Consider the following 14,961-nt stretch of genomic DNA (forward strand, 5'->3'; position numbering starts at 1 on the left):
AGTCTGAAAACGATCTAGAAATGCTCCGACGAGGGGAAAAAACAAATAAATCTGCCAGAAAGCCATTGAGAAAAAATGTTGTTTCTAAAATAATGACATAAGCATTTCGCCCTTGGGGTTAACCCACCAAAAATGCATTTTGGAAATTGTCAAAAATTTTTAAATGTAATCAAAGTTGATAAAAATATGCAAGAAAATTTAAAACCAAAACCTTTCCACAAAAGGAAATTTTAAAAACGAGAAACAGAGAAAAAGGAAAAAAGTGTAAATGATTTACATATGAATGAAAATATAAAAGGGGTTCCCTTGGGCAGGGTTCATGTGAGTTTAAATGAAAACAATTTTTAGACACGATGAAAACCCGGACCGTTGTCCCCGGGACATTTTGAAAAAAAGAAAAAAAAGGTTTTTTGGGCCCCTTTTTTCCTTGGGAAAAAAAAGGCCCCCCAAAAAGACCAAAAAAAGGGGGGAAAAAATAAAAAAATTTCCCCCCGAAAAAAAAAAAATTCCCCCAAAAAAATTTTTTTTGAAAAAAGGACGTTTAAATTTTCCAAAAGTACAATTGGGGGTAGTAGATATTTGGAAATTAAAATGACAAAATCGTAGAATAATAGAAAACGGATGATTTAATTGTAAACAAAATAGAGATGGCATTGTAGAAAATCGAAAAAATAGTCTCCAAAATCAAAACGAGGGCGATTAATAGCCTAGGGAAAATTTTCACTGACAAATTTACTTGCTTATGGATAAAGGGGATGAAAGTACTATCTTTGGTATCTTGGACATCTACATAAAGAGTGATCTACACATTGACCTTAACAATGTAAGTATTATAAGCATCGATTACAAGTATTCTTACTTTATTTATAGATCTATGTATATCTCTCGAAAAACTTTAGGTTTTCTGGCAGTTGCTTTCGTGTGTGCAGATAAAATACAGCAGAAATATGACTGATGTCTACTCAATATTTTTTTCAAAACAAATCCTTCAGTCGAAGCCTTGGAGAGCTATTACCTGGACCACTTTGTTTGTTAAGAATAAAACTCCTAATTTACATATTTAACTATTATATGATTTCTAATTTGTCATAAGCTATTATATTATTTCTAATTTGTATTTGTAATAAAAGATCCCTGAAAGGCATTTTAAACTACAAATGCTTTCATTTTCATTTCTCAAAGCATTTTTAATGTTCTTGTTACACGGGTTTGCTTTTTACTATGAGTTTAAAGGGACTCCACTAAGGTGTTTTGACATGACGGTACTGGAAATAATTTTTTGAGATAAATGAACCATTTGACATAAGTATAGACCAAGAACTTGACTGCAAACTTTCTGATCATTCGCTAACTCAGTTTTTCCAGAATAACAATTCTTATTGTGAAAATGACCAAATTTGAAAAGCATTGCAACGCGAACAATAGCACAAAAATACAATTTTCAATACATTTCTGAGTATATTCTGCATATCTTTCTCTTAAAGTGACATAGCTAATCTATGTAAGAAATTGAACCTCAGTGTGGAGTTCCTTTAAAAATGTATTATTCTGAGGCTTTATGTACCTTTAAACAAACTCTGAACAACATGAGTATCTCTCTTTTATTCTCCCCTTGTGTATTTTCAGATACCTGTAGCAGAACACTGTGACGAGATGGCAGACTTTGGATATAAATACTTTTCCTTTTCAACTTTCTTTATATGATATAATTAAAAAGAGAAAAATAAAGTTGTATGCTAAATATCTTTTTGTTTTGCTTTTTATAGACGAACACACATTTCTACTCTAACTCTTTCAAAAAAAAGAGACTATTGACGCACTGTCCTAGAAAATCCCAAAATATGATTTTGCTTATCCCTCCTGACGTTATGTTGAAAGCTGTGTACAAGTATATTAAATAGGACGCAATTATTTTCTTTGACCATTATTCTGCTTTATATCTGTCCTCCTTTTTCATTTTTGAGATAATTTCAAATTAAGTACCGTAATGACTGAATAAGAAACAGTGCAGACGACCGGATGCGCGGGGTACTGGTATCATGGATAGAATAACGTGCCGTCAGCTACGAAGTACCGTTAGGACCATCGTGGCTATACTTTATAATCCTGAAGGCGACAGTGCGTTAGTGCGATGACGATTATACGACAGTGCGATGACTGACAATGCGATAAGCAATGACGACAGTGCGAAAACGCGATGACGACAGTATGATACCACGATGGCGACAACGCGATAGTGCTATCGCATTATCGTATTGTCGTCATCGCATTGTCGCCATCGCACTATCGCATCGTCGTCACCGCACTGTCGTTCTGTCGTCATCGCACTGTCGTATTGTCGCCCTCTTGATTATAAAGAATAAACACGATGGCCCTAACTGTATTCCGTAGTCAGCAGACCAATCAATCGGAATGCCTCGGCGATTTTACATTGGTAAGCCGCCGGAAGCAATACAATGTACTTTTCTCACATAGAGATGACTCATCTTTCTGGAAGCAGTTGTTGTGAAAGAGTTTTAAAATTCTATTCTCACCAAAGGGTTGAATATATGACGTTTCTATCATACACAATTTTAATGTATCTCATTAGATATACGTGGATTTAATAAATAATTATATATATATATATATGATTAACGTTAATGATTAGTAGTGTTTTCATCCATTTTTTTTAAAAGATACGATGACATACATGTGAAAATTAATAATATAAATCGCTTTTGAATTAGCATTATAAGTCCATGCTTGTTGAGTTCCCAGTTTACTCAAAATATTCGAGGAAAGTTGAGAATGGCCCGCAATCGGGCATTTTTCTTGGAGAATTGAACGAAATTGTGATCGCTTTCTTTCTCGCTTAATCTCCAAATATGAGACCTAATCTTGGTCACATGATTCAGACACCTAGAGCACTAGGGAGAAAACTTTCACGATGGATGACACTTCTTATATTTTGTATTTAATTAACGACGTCAAAAACGACATTGATTGTATTTTCAGCGTGCGCCGGGTTTTGTACCCCTTTGAAAATTTCACAGAATTGTTAATTGTAAAACATTTTGCATTGAATTTTTCTCTGTATATAGAGAACATGTTTCGATATTTGTTTCTTGTAAAATCATATACGTAAATTAAAAAATGTGAACAGAACAGCTTAGCTCCCCTGACTTCCATGCTATGTACATAACTGGCTTTTGGAAAATATTCTATACAGAAAATATAAAACCAAGGGATAATAAGAAAACATTTTATTAAAGACAGCTTTTTCTTTATTCAATTGTTTGTGGAATATTCATGGCCTGGGTTTAAGTTCTTCACCCCGAATTGTTCCATCGCCAAATCTGAGTTTAGGTCGACTTCCTCGGATCGTGGCATTCCTTGATGTCCTTACCCATTCAGCATATTTCTTTTATTTGATGAATTTAAACGTGTTGTTGTATGTTCTTCGTAGTTGTAAATACTTTCTTATCAGTTCAGTAAATTCTATATTAAACATGCAATCTTGTAAGGTCTTGTCATTCTTAATCAGAATCATTTTTAAATGTCTGCATTTATCCGTTCAGCTGCAAGTGGTATATCTCTATATATGTGCAGTGCCTAGTATCTAGATATATACTAATGTTTAATGCCTCGTTGTATATTGTGTCCTGTCTAGTTGTACGTTGTGTCCTATTTAGTGTGCTGTTGAATGTTATGTCCCGTTAGTGTTCTTTTAAGTGTCTAGTTGTATGTTGTGTCTCGTTTAGTGTCTAGTTTAGTTGTATGTTGTGTCCTGTTCAGTGTCTAGTTGTATGTTGTGTCCTGTTAGTGTCTAGTTGTATGTTGTGTCCTGTTTAGTATCTTGTTGTATGTTGTGTCCTGTTAGTGTCTAGTTGTATGTTGTGTCCTGTTAGTGTCTAGTTGTATGTTATGTTACCTGTTTAGTATGTCTTGTTAAGTATGTTGTCGGCCTGTTAGTGTCTATTTGTATGTTGTGTCGTGTATGTATTGTCTTTTAGTGTTGTTGTATGTTGTGTTTCCTGTCATTTAGTGTCTTGTTGTATGTTGTATGTCTTGATTAGTCTAGTTAGTATGTATGTTGTGTCCTGTTAGTTGTCTAGTGGTGTATTATGTTCCTGTTAGTGTCTAGTTGTATTCTTTGGTAGTTGGTCCTGTTAGTGCTAGTCTGTATGTTTGCCCTGTTAGTGTTATTTGGGTATGTTTTGTTTTTTAGCTTTTATTTTTATGTTTGCCCTGTTATTGTCTGTTGTATGTGTTCCTTTTTTATTTTTTAGTTGTTGTTGTGCCCTGTTTTAGTGTCTGTTTTATGTGTTGTTTGTGCTAGTGGTATGTTGTGTCTGTTAGTGTCTTTTATTTTTGTGGTATGTTGTGCCCCGTTAGTGTCTGTTGTTGTTGGCCCGTTGGTGTCTAGTGGTTTTGGTTGTCCTTTAAAGATTGTTGTTGTTGTGTCTGCATTGTCTAGTTGTATGTTTGTGTCCTGTTATTTTTTGGGTTTTTTAAAAATTTTTTTGGGGTTTTTTGGTTGGGTTTTGTTTTTGGGTTTCCCTGTTGGGTGTTAAGGGGTTGTTTGCGTTGATTTTTTTTGTTCTGTTGTATTTTTGGTCTGTTAGGTTTTAGTTGTTGTTGTTTGTTTTTTGTCTAGTTTGGTTAGTTGTGTCCTGTTAGTGTTATGGTATGTTTGTCTGTTTAGCGTTTTAGTTGTTTTTTGTGTCCTGTTAGTGTCTAGTTGATTTTGTGTCCTTTGTGTCTAGTTGTATTTTTTGTCCTTTTTTAGCTTTTAGTTTTTTGTGTCATGAAGGCTAGTTTTTTTGTTTTGGCCCTGTTAGTGTCTAGTTGTTGTTGTGTTTTTAGCTTAGTTTATGTGTGTCCTTTTGCGTATATTGTAAATGTGTGTCCACGATTGTGTCTAGTTGTAGGGTTGTGTCCTGTTAGTGTTCTATTTGTATGTCTGTGTGTCACTTTTTAGCGTCTAGTTGTATTGTTGGTGTCTTGTAGCGTACTAGTTGTATGTTGTGTCTCATTTAGCGTCTAGTTTGTATGTTGGTGCCCTGTTATGTTTGTCTGTATGTTGCTATGTTGTTCTTTTTAGCGTCTAGTTTGTTATGTTGTGTCTCATTTTAGCGTCTAGTGGTATGTTTGTGTCCTGTTAGTGTCCTAGTTGTTATGTGGTGTCCTTTTAGCGTCTAGTTTGTTATGTTGTTTGTCCCTGTGTAGTGTCTAGTTGTAAATGTTGTGTCCTGTTTAGTGTCTAGTTGTATGTTGTGTCCTGTAAAGTGTCTAGTTGTATGTTGGTGTCTCATTTAGCGTTCTAGTTGTATTGTTTGTGTCATGACATTGTACTAGTTGGTATAGTTGTGTCGGTTTAGCGTCTAGTTGTTACGTTGTTGTCCTCGTTAGTGTCTTAGTTGTATGTTGTGTCCTGTTATGTCCCTAGTTAGTATGTTGTGTCTAGCGTCTGTGTATGTTTGTGTCCTGTTTAGCGTCCTAGTTGTTTAGTGTCCTTTTAGCGTATCTAGTTTGTATGTTGTGTCCTGTTAGTGTCTAGTTGTATGTTGTGTCCTGTTAGTGTCTAGTTGTATGTTGTGTCCTGTTAGTGTCTAGTTGTATGTTGTGTCCTGTTAGTGTCTAGTTGTATGTTCCTGTTAGTGTCTAGTTGTATGTTGTGTCCCTAGTTGTATGTTGTGTTTAGTGTCTAGTTGTATGTTGTGTCCTGTTAGTGTCTAGTTGTATGTTGTGTCCTGTTAGTGTCTTGTTGAATGAGTCATGTTAGTGTCTAGTTGTATGTTGTGTCCTGTTTAGTGTCTAGTTGTATGTTGTGTCCTGTTTAGTGTCTTGTTATATGTTGTTACCTGTTAATGTCTACTTGTATGTTGTGTCCTGTTTAGTGTCTAGTTGTATGTTGTGTCCTGTTTAGTGTCTAGTTGTATGTTATGTCATGTTTAGCGCTAGTTGTATGTTGCGTCATGTTTAGTGTCTGGTTGTGTTATGTATATTCGGTTCCTTTTAGTCTGTATCTTTGTCTGTTATTAAACTGTTCAGTCACTTGTTGTTTAGTTTTTGTGTGGAGTACGGGGATCGAACTTTTGGGCCCCAGATCTGTAGGCAAAAAGTTTACCCCTCACCCCAGGGGCCCCCTTTTTGAAATTTTTTGGAAAAACCTATATTATAAACAATGACCAACAAAATTTTGGGTATTCAATTTTAATCTTTTCCCCCTTAGTTATGGGCCAAACCACGTGACTTAGTCTCTTTTTTGTAGTCAAAAACAAAAAAGAGACTTTTACTCATTCAGGGTAAAATTTTTCGATAAATTTTACTGTTTTGTGAAATTTTTCTGGGACAAAGCCCAGGGTACCCGGAAATTTAAAACTTTTTGTTATAAGTAATCTTTTTTTTCTTTTAGAATTTGTCTAAAAAAGAGATTTTGTTTGAAAATTTTAAGAGTTGCTTGATAAGTTTACTATGTCATAGTGCAATATGATTACCCCCAAATTAAATTTTGAAAGGGTTAACATGTTATTTTCACTAAGGGGCGATTGTACCAAAAAATTTTATCAGTTTCAGAATTCGAGAAAAATTGGGCTAATGCCATGTTATGAAAGTTTTAAAGGGCCCATAAGGAAAATTGTTATTCGATTATTTGATTTTTAAGTTTAAAAGTTCGAAACGAAACGAAATCCATACAAAGAGTCAAAACGTGAGACAAAAGAAAGCGAAGTTAAATTTTGCCCTAGGGTAGCGTTTTTGCAGGGGTACATTTTATTTAAACATATTTTTTTAATTTAATATTTTCACTTAATGTAACAAATTTTTAATAATATTTAAAGGGGTTTGAACGAAAGAAAATTATATATCGATAAAAACAAAACCCCGGGCTCAAATTTTTATTAATTTGTTTTTAAAAAATATTGCTTTGTTTCCAGATTTTATTATAGTTCCTCTCCCTGGATAAGAAATGATATTTACACACATATTTATGGCAGGATAGCTATTTCATTTAAATTAAAAAGTACATGTAGGAATATATTGCAGGATTTCGTTTAAACATAAACAATGGTGGAATGAAAAAAGGAAGAAATGCAATTAAGACAATTTACAAATTGTACATTATTAAGGGTAAATGAATATCATAATTATGTCAATGAGTCCTATCTACTTGTCTTATACTCCTTTGCAGTAAAATAACTTAAATACCCCGAAATAGTCCCAATATTCTGTGCTGTAGCATAAAATCAGAAAATTTTGCAACACACATTTACATTTTCAACCGCATTTTTTGTTGATCATGTGCAATAACTCTTGGGGCTGCATTACGCCTTGGACCTAACTATTTAATGTTACGTCAGATCTGACTTTAATTACAAGTCATCCCTTGGAACCATTTTTCTTATACCCTTTAAAATTTTTTTCTTTTCGCCCATTTTATCCCCATTTTTAGAAAAAAAATGCAATTTTATTTTCCTTTTAAGCTTTTTGGAAATGTATTTTTAAATTTAAAAATTTTTTAAACGGTCTTAAGCCCCAAAATGCTATCATTTTCATTTCTCAAAAGCTTTAAATTTTTCGTATTTTTTTACGTACAGTTCCAAAAAGTGACTCATTGACTAAAGTTTTAGTGAATTAATATTTTGTATGAAAGTGAAAATACCACTTTGTGTACATTTTGCTACCTTATACATGGGTGTTCAGCTCTTCTTTTAATATGTTCTATATCCATTATTTAAACATGAGTTTGGCCTTTTAGGTGATGCTGCCTGTCTTGCATAATGGTACTTGTCTAACATATTTGCGTGAAATTTGCCTTATTGCAATGCTAAAAAAACATTAATTTTGTAAGCTAGTATGTCCTCTTTATCTTTATCCCTTTCTAACACCAAAATTCAAATTCAATATGGCATCATTCGACTTCCGTATTTATTATTGTTAAGTTATAATATGATATTTTGAATCATTTAGTTATTTATAATTTAGATCGTCGAATATGCAGCATCAGCTTATTGAAATTGACTGTGCTATAAAATCAAGATGATTTCTGACTTTACTCATTTTGACGTCTGCTGCAAAAAGACGCATGACGTCACATGACGCTACAAATTTGATTGGTCGCCGCATGTTTTGTCTGTGACGTAACAAACACAACATAGTAACCGCAAAAATGTCGCCCGGCTGAGTGTAATAGAGACGAATAATTCTAAAAAGAAATGGGAGAAAATCCCGCAACCAAAACCAGCGTTCAGCGGAAAGCGCATTTAAAGGGTACGTTGATTTCTACTGGGTCAGAAATAAATTAGCATCGGTGAGTTACTACACTCTAGTTAAAAATTCCTCAAAAACGAATAAAAAAATGTGCTCGATAAAAGCAAACATCAGTTTTAATAACAGTTTTAATAAATGTTTGCAAATTTATGGGAGATTTAAGATGCTTATCAACTTGAAGAAAATTAGCGCTGAAAAATGTTGACTTAATTAAATTATTAAAGAATTTTGTCATAAAAGTAACAAATGTAATGGGAGAAAATCATTAGCTTATTTTGCATCCATAAGTAATCTGCTATAACTTGTACTGGTTTTGCCATAAATGGCAACAGAAAACAAAAGTTTAACCCTGGTATTTGGGCAATGAGTAACTGTTTATAAAAACTTTAAAATACGGCAGACCAAATATAAAAATTTTTTGGGAAAATTAAAAAAGCATTTCTGGGGGCATAGTGGGCCTTTAACGGGAAAAAATGAATATTGAAATATTACTATTAACTTTACTAATAATAAAAATGATAATAATAATTATAATAAATAATTAAATGAATGAATAAATAAATAAATAATAAATAAAAAAATGACAAATAAAATAATTATAAAAAATAATAATAAATAGAGGATATTCAAGTTTTTTCTATAAATACATGATTTATTTTCATCGAGTGGTATGAAAATAAATATTTCATGAGTGGCGGTAGCCACGAGTGAAATATGGTAATTTTCATGCCACAAGATGAAAATAAATCATGTTTTCATAGAAAAAACTTGAATTTTGTGTTTATTATATACATTTTTCTCTTTTTTGACATTAAAATTTGAAAGACTTTCCCTTAAATTTTGTGTACAGGCAGAATTTAAAAGAAAGTAGTCCGGCCAGACACCAGTGAAAATACGGAAAATATGTTTCACTGCAGTGAAAAATAAATTTTTACAGTGAAAATACGGAAAATAAAAATACGCATTTTATTTCATCAATATTTCTCAATATTTCATTTATAAGTATATAATAAATAATAATAAAGAATTATAATTTGATATAAAATCAGATTGTTGTGACCTAAATGTCGTTAATTTTGGTTCTTTGTAAGTGTCTTGTAGGTCTAGTACTTTTAATGTTTGAAATTTGCATATATTTTTGCATATTAATCAAGTACTTATAAATATAATTCCCAACTGACTGCGTAGACGTTGGTGTTAAAAATTGAGTTCACTTACCAAAACACAACAGTTATTCATTTTTCAAAATAAATAACCACAATGTTTATTATTTCAAATAATTAAATATGGATCAAAACTTAGAAATAACATATACAAGTAAACCAGGTTTACTTTGGTCGAGTATCTTCTTGTTTCTCGATCAAATGCAGTGATGTGTTGGTGATAACTGGTTCATTCTTTTTCAAAAGTTGATCAAATATAGTACTGTGTTAATGTTCAGTGGTTGACTTTTTTTAGATCGTATACTAGTATTCGATCGCAGATTATCATAAATTATAGTGCATGTATAAAGAGTAAAGAGGGTCATGGCCCCTGTGGTAGTGTTTTTTCCCACGCCGATAACCTGTGTATTCGATCAAAATAGAACCAGTACTAATCTGGCAACAGTGGTATTGCAAATTTTAGATACTGTAGAACCTCAAAAATAAGCGTATACGCTTATAAATGATTAGGTGGAGTTTTTATTAGCTTATTCCTTGAAATGCGCTTAAACACAAGCCACGGATTATGCGCCTTTTTGTGATATGCGCTTAAAGATTGGCCATGCAATATGCGTCTGATTTAAATGTGCGCTTAAAGAACAAAATGACTGAGTATGCGCCTATATTTAGAGTTTAAAAGAAATGATGTCATTCATATGTATTAATAGGCCTATTGTTTCCTTCTTGTATGTTTGAAAAGTACTCCCAGTTTCATTTGATTAATTTCACATTTTTTTCATTTTTGTTACAGATATCCTCATTAGTGCTAACAATGATGACGTCATCATCCCTACTAGCGCCACCTTCGACAAAGTTGTATTGCACATTGGAATTGGAAACAGGTCCGGTGTAACCATAGAAAAACCTCCAGTTGGAGATGGCAAAAAGTTGATTACCTCAGTAGAATATGCCACCAGAAAGTTCAAGAAAAGCTACTATCAACGAGACAGGAAAGATACAGGTGCCACTGAAAACGTCAGTGAAGATACCATTGAACCTGGTGAGAAGTTCCGTAGAGACACAAATAACCAAACAGACATCGATAGACACATGTTACAACTTGCCAGTTCTTTTTATAGTACGACACCATTGGAAACTGAAACAGCTTCAGCAATAGTATCAGAAACCGGACTTACAAAGCAGGTACAACCAGAAAATAATAAAAATGACGCTGATACTGTTGAAGCCAAATTAGAAAAGATTTCGACTCTTAATATAAATGATGTTCTTATTCCAGACGTAAAGGACAGAAATGAAATTGTTGCACGTACTAAACTAAGTACAGGGGTTGAAAGTCAAGTATCGGCGGAACCAAATATCAAACCTGATATTGATTTTGACAAGTTTGATAAAACATGTCTTGATGCATTAAGAGCCAAATTATCTATAAAGGAAATTCGGGATGCCATTGATAAAGCTTATGAAAATGAAATGCTAGCAATTGCTGTCGATGAAGAGGCTAATGTTCCCAAACCAAATGAAATTTGGCAACCGAAAGCAACTGGATCGTGTTTGAGTCTTGCAGACGACGCATATTTGGCGGATTATTTCGCAAATTCAGAACGAGGCTCTGAAATTTTTGCGGAAAGTACATCAGATACGTTAGAAAAGGAGGAAAGTTTATGCGAAAACGACCTTTCAAAACAGACGAATGCTGAAGACGATACTGGAACATGCGTACCAGACGAGGTGACAAATACAAAGATACGTCTGCCAGACTCCATTGAGAAATATGTCATGATTTCTAAAGATAATGACATAAACATTGCTGACATTGGACTTAACGACCAAGAATGCATTTCGGAAGTTGTCAAAATTTCAACTGTAGATCAAGAGTGTGGTGAAAGAGTATGCATAGAAAGTCTTCAAACCAAACCTGCCACAAATGGAGAAATTACACAACGAGAAGACAGAGAAAGAGAACAAGGCAGTGTAAGTGATTTACATGATGAAGATGAAGATATAGATAGTGTTACACTTGAGACAGGTGTACATGTAGAGTCAACTGATACAATGTCAGACAGCGATGAACCCGAGACCGTTGTACCGGTACATATAGAACCAGATAAGTTAATGCCTTCCTTGGATACCCCTAATGACAATGTAGATATAGAATCTGATTCAAAAAGTGTTGATAAAGGCACAGTTGATGAAATGTCAGACAGTGACACATTGGAAGATATAGTTGATATGGAATTAGATGACGAAGTCGTAGACATAATAGAATCGGATGATGAAATCATGGACAATATAGACATTGGCATTGAAGACATCGAAGCGATAGTTCTCCAAGATCAAGATGAACTCGATGTTACAACAGCTAGGAATTACATCACTGGCAATTCTACTAACGATAATGGCATAACTGGCGATGGTGATAACGTTTTTGGTATCTTGGACATCTACGTGAAGAGTAATCTACACTTTGATGTGGACAAAGTAAGTATTACAAGCATTAAAGTTCTACAAGCACTCTTATTCTAATTCATAAATATATAACACTCAAAGTATTCTATATTCTTTTCGATGAAACTTGCATATTACGTCATAAGTATGAATTGCATATACTGGACTTACTTCTTTGATTTGATTTGATTATTTATTATACCACCATCCTGAAGATTATAGTCATATTTGCAACATACATGTTCATGTACTTTGATTTTAAGCTCAGTAGAGCTACACCCCAGTAAAGTGTTTGTTGGAGAAATAACTTAATATTTGTTTTAAAGCAGCACGCCTCCAGATTCATGTTAAATTTCAAAAAAAAATTGAAAATGTATTTAAAGGTAAAATAATGTGAGGTGAACAAAATAAGTAATTTACATATTGCAATCGGCACTTACAATCCACGAATATTACCAAAAAATGGCCAACATATGCAAAAACAGCCCTTACTGCGTTAGTAACGCAGTAGAAAAATAGTGATAAAATACTGCAAAATCAGTGTTAAACCGCACATAACATGTAAAATATAACTTGGACCTTAAATGTTTTAACCTTTCTTAAAACTTTAGTGCATTTTTCTCAATATTGATTTTATTGAAATATTTTGGCTCATCTGGAGGCGTGCAGCTTTAAACGCTTCTAAGTTTTCAATTTATGACGAATATATATTGCAACCTCAGTAGAACACCCCCTGTAAAGCAGTTACCTCAACCTTAACAACAAAAGATTCAATTTTTTCCTCAAAGTAAGACTTTGCAAAGAAATAAACCTTAATATTTTATATCAACAATAATCAAAATAATTTTCTTTTCTACAATTTATCCAAATTGTGGTTCATTTTATCCAATTTGTGGTTACTATAAAAATGCCACCTCTGAAAAACGGCCCTCTTAAGGTGTACTTTGAAATAGGCCTAAATCTCACTAGAGCAAATCAACTCTTAGCAACAACTTAAAATTATTTTTTTGTCTCACCCGAGTGTGTTCCTCTGCAGCTGATGTACTGTATATAGGGGGAAAACTTTTTAAACAACCTCTCAAGAACATAAAAGTTGAGCCGCGTCACGACAAAACCAACATAGTGCGTTAGCGACCAGCATGGATCCAGACCAGCCTGCGCATCCGCGCAGTCTGATCAGGATCCATGCTGTTCGCTATCAGTATCTCTATACTTGTAAAAGAGTTGTTAAGCGAACAGCATGTATCCTGATCAGACTGCGCGGATGCGCAGGCTGGTCTGGACCCATGCTGGTCGCAAACGTATTATGTTGGTTTTGTCGTGACGCGGCTAATATATTTTATTTATATTTATAATGCTGTTGTATTTTCAGATAACTGCAGCTGAACAATGTGACGAGAAGAAAGATTACGGATATATATTCTTTTCATTTTCAACTTTCTTTAAATAATGTAGAGCTAATAAATATTAATATAATAAAATGTTTTACGCAGATTTCGTAGCTCTGTTTTTTTTCTGTTCCCTTACATGTAATATATCAAGTATATAGTTTAAGCGTTGTAAAGAAAGAAATTAAATTATGGACGAACTGCCGAATAGTTAGTAGTTAGTAAAAAGTTTTACTTTACTTACCTCCCTGCATTGACTCTAAAATTGCCTCTGACCGTCGTTAGGGCTCAAATCCCACTAGGTAAGTAAATATTAAGATCATGGCATGTAAGGAACCTCTACTGATCAAAATGGAAAAATTGGCACTATTTTACTGACTCTGAATGCATGCATGATGATCATTTTCATGTTCCAGTTATTTTTCAAGATACTTCCTCCCTTATTTAGCATTGTTGTTTAGTTTATTATTTTCGTCTGTCAGTGTAAATAGAAATTTCTACTATAGCTAGGTCTATTATATTATTGATAATTTTAGTCCGTACACCGACTGAGTTCTGCCTCACTTTGAGAGGAAAATAATAAACTAAACAACAATGCTAAATAAGGGAGGAAGTATCTTGAAACATAACTGGAACACGTGTTATATCCTTATAACGACTGACACCTTTTCAACCATTTTCATAGCGATTCCCCACCTTTCAAATTCATGAAAACGTGACTTATTTGTGTTTTGCTCAGAACATGTACGTTAGAGCTATTAATTACAGAAAGTCATTGTGAACTGAACTCGGTAGTAGTTATCCATTTAATTCAATGCGTTCCATGCATTGCATAATTTTGTTTCTGTTCTGCACCTTGAATTTCTAAATTTTCGAAAAACATAACATTTTGGCGTGAACAATCGAGTTACACGTACCTGCTCGGAAACATTTGTTCGCGGTAGCACTAGAAATATTAGATTTTGTCGAATTTGCACGGACACACGTTTTTAAATGTACATAACCGTGTCAAAAATCATGATTGACCTCGAATAAGTGGCATCCTGTAGTATGCCATGCATACATGTGTATGATTCAATGGTCGGGCCTCATCCAAAATTCGAACATAAATAATGGAATCTACACGGAAGCCATAGGTGACACCTTCGAGATTACAGTTATTACGCTATAGTCGTTGAAAGGACATCACAATAAATTAGTTCTCTTTAAAAGGTATATATATCTCGGTCTTAACACTTGATCATGTCTATTTTAACTTCTATAGCTTTTATTTATAGAAATCATCGACTACGTTCCTCCTAATACGTCAAATTAATATCGCCTTGCGCTCAACATCGAACCTTTTGCTCCATCTCTTGCCCTTCCGCCCCACTACTTTCGAAAAATATCGATTTACAAATTTAAGAAATCTTTCAAGAGTAATTTATTTTGCACGAAGGACAAGTTCTTATTACGGGTTGATAATTTACTAATACACTTTTTCAAGAAATCCGAAAGGTATGGCATTTCTATGGTTGGGAAGTTCAATATTCTACAAATCATCGTTCGCTTCGCCAGGGAGAAAAGTTCTCCCGGGCTTAATATAATTTTCTTTTTGTAACAGGTTAGATCATTGGAAGCCTAAATCAATCCTACACGGAACTACATTTTCCGTTTTTCGAAAAAATACAACTTAAATAAATAACAAGACAAAAACATATAAACAATACTTA

General features: G+C 33.6%; 1 protein-coding gene across 2 annotated transcripts in view; it reads left to right on the plus strand.

Annotated features, from left to right (window-relative positions):
* Positions 1-13,347, plus strand: part of LOC132718382 (uncharacterized) — a 19,717-nt gene extending 6,370 nt beyond the window's left edge. For both annotated transcript variants that reach the window (XM_060702075.1, XM_060702074.1), the window contains exons 2-3: positions 10,207-11,894; positions 13,234-13,347. In XM_060702075.1, coding sequence (XP_060558058.1) covers positions 10,207-11,894; positions 13,234-13,311 — 1,766 coding nt within the window. In that variant the 3' untranslated portion in view covers positions 13,312-13,347. The remainder of the gene's footprint in view (positions 1-10,206; positions 11,895-13,233) is intronic.
* Positions 13,348-14,961: the final 1,614 nt, after the last annotated feature.

Source organism: Ruditapes philippinarum, unplaced genomic scaffold (assembly GCF_026571515.1).
Source record: "Ruditapes philippinarum isolate M1 unplaced genomic scaffold, ASM2657151v2 ctg871_1_1_1_1, whole genome shotgun sequence".
Classification (NCBI taxonomy): domain Eukaryota; kingdom Metazoa; phylum Mollusca; class Bivalvia; order Venerida; family Veneridae; genus Ruditapes; species Ruditapes philippinarum.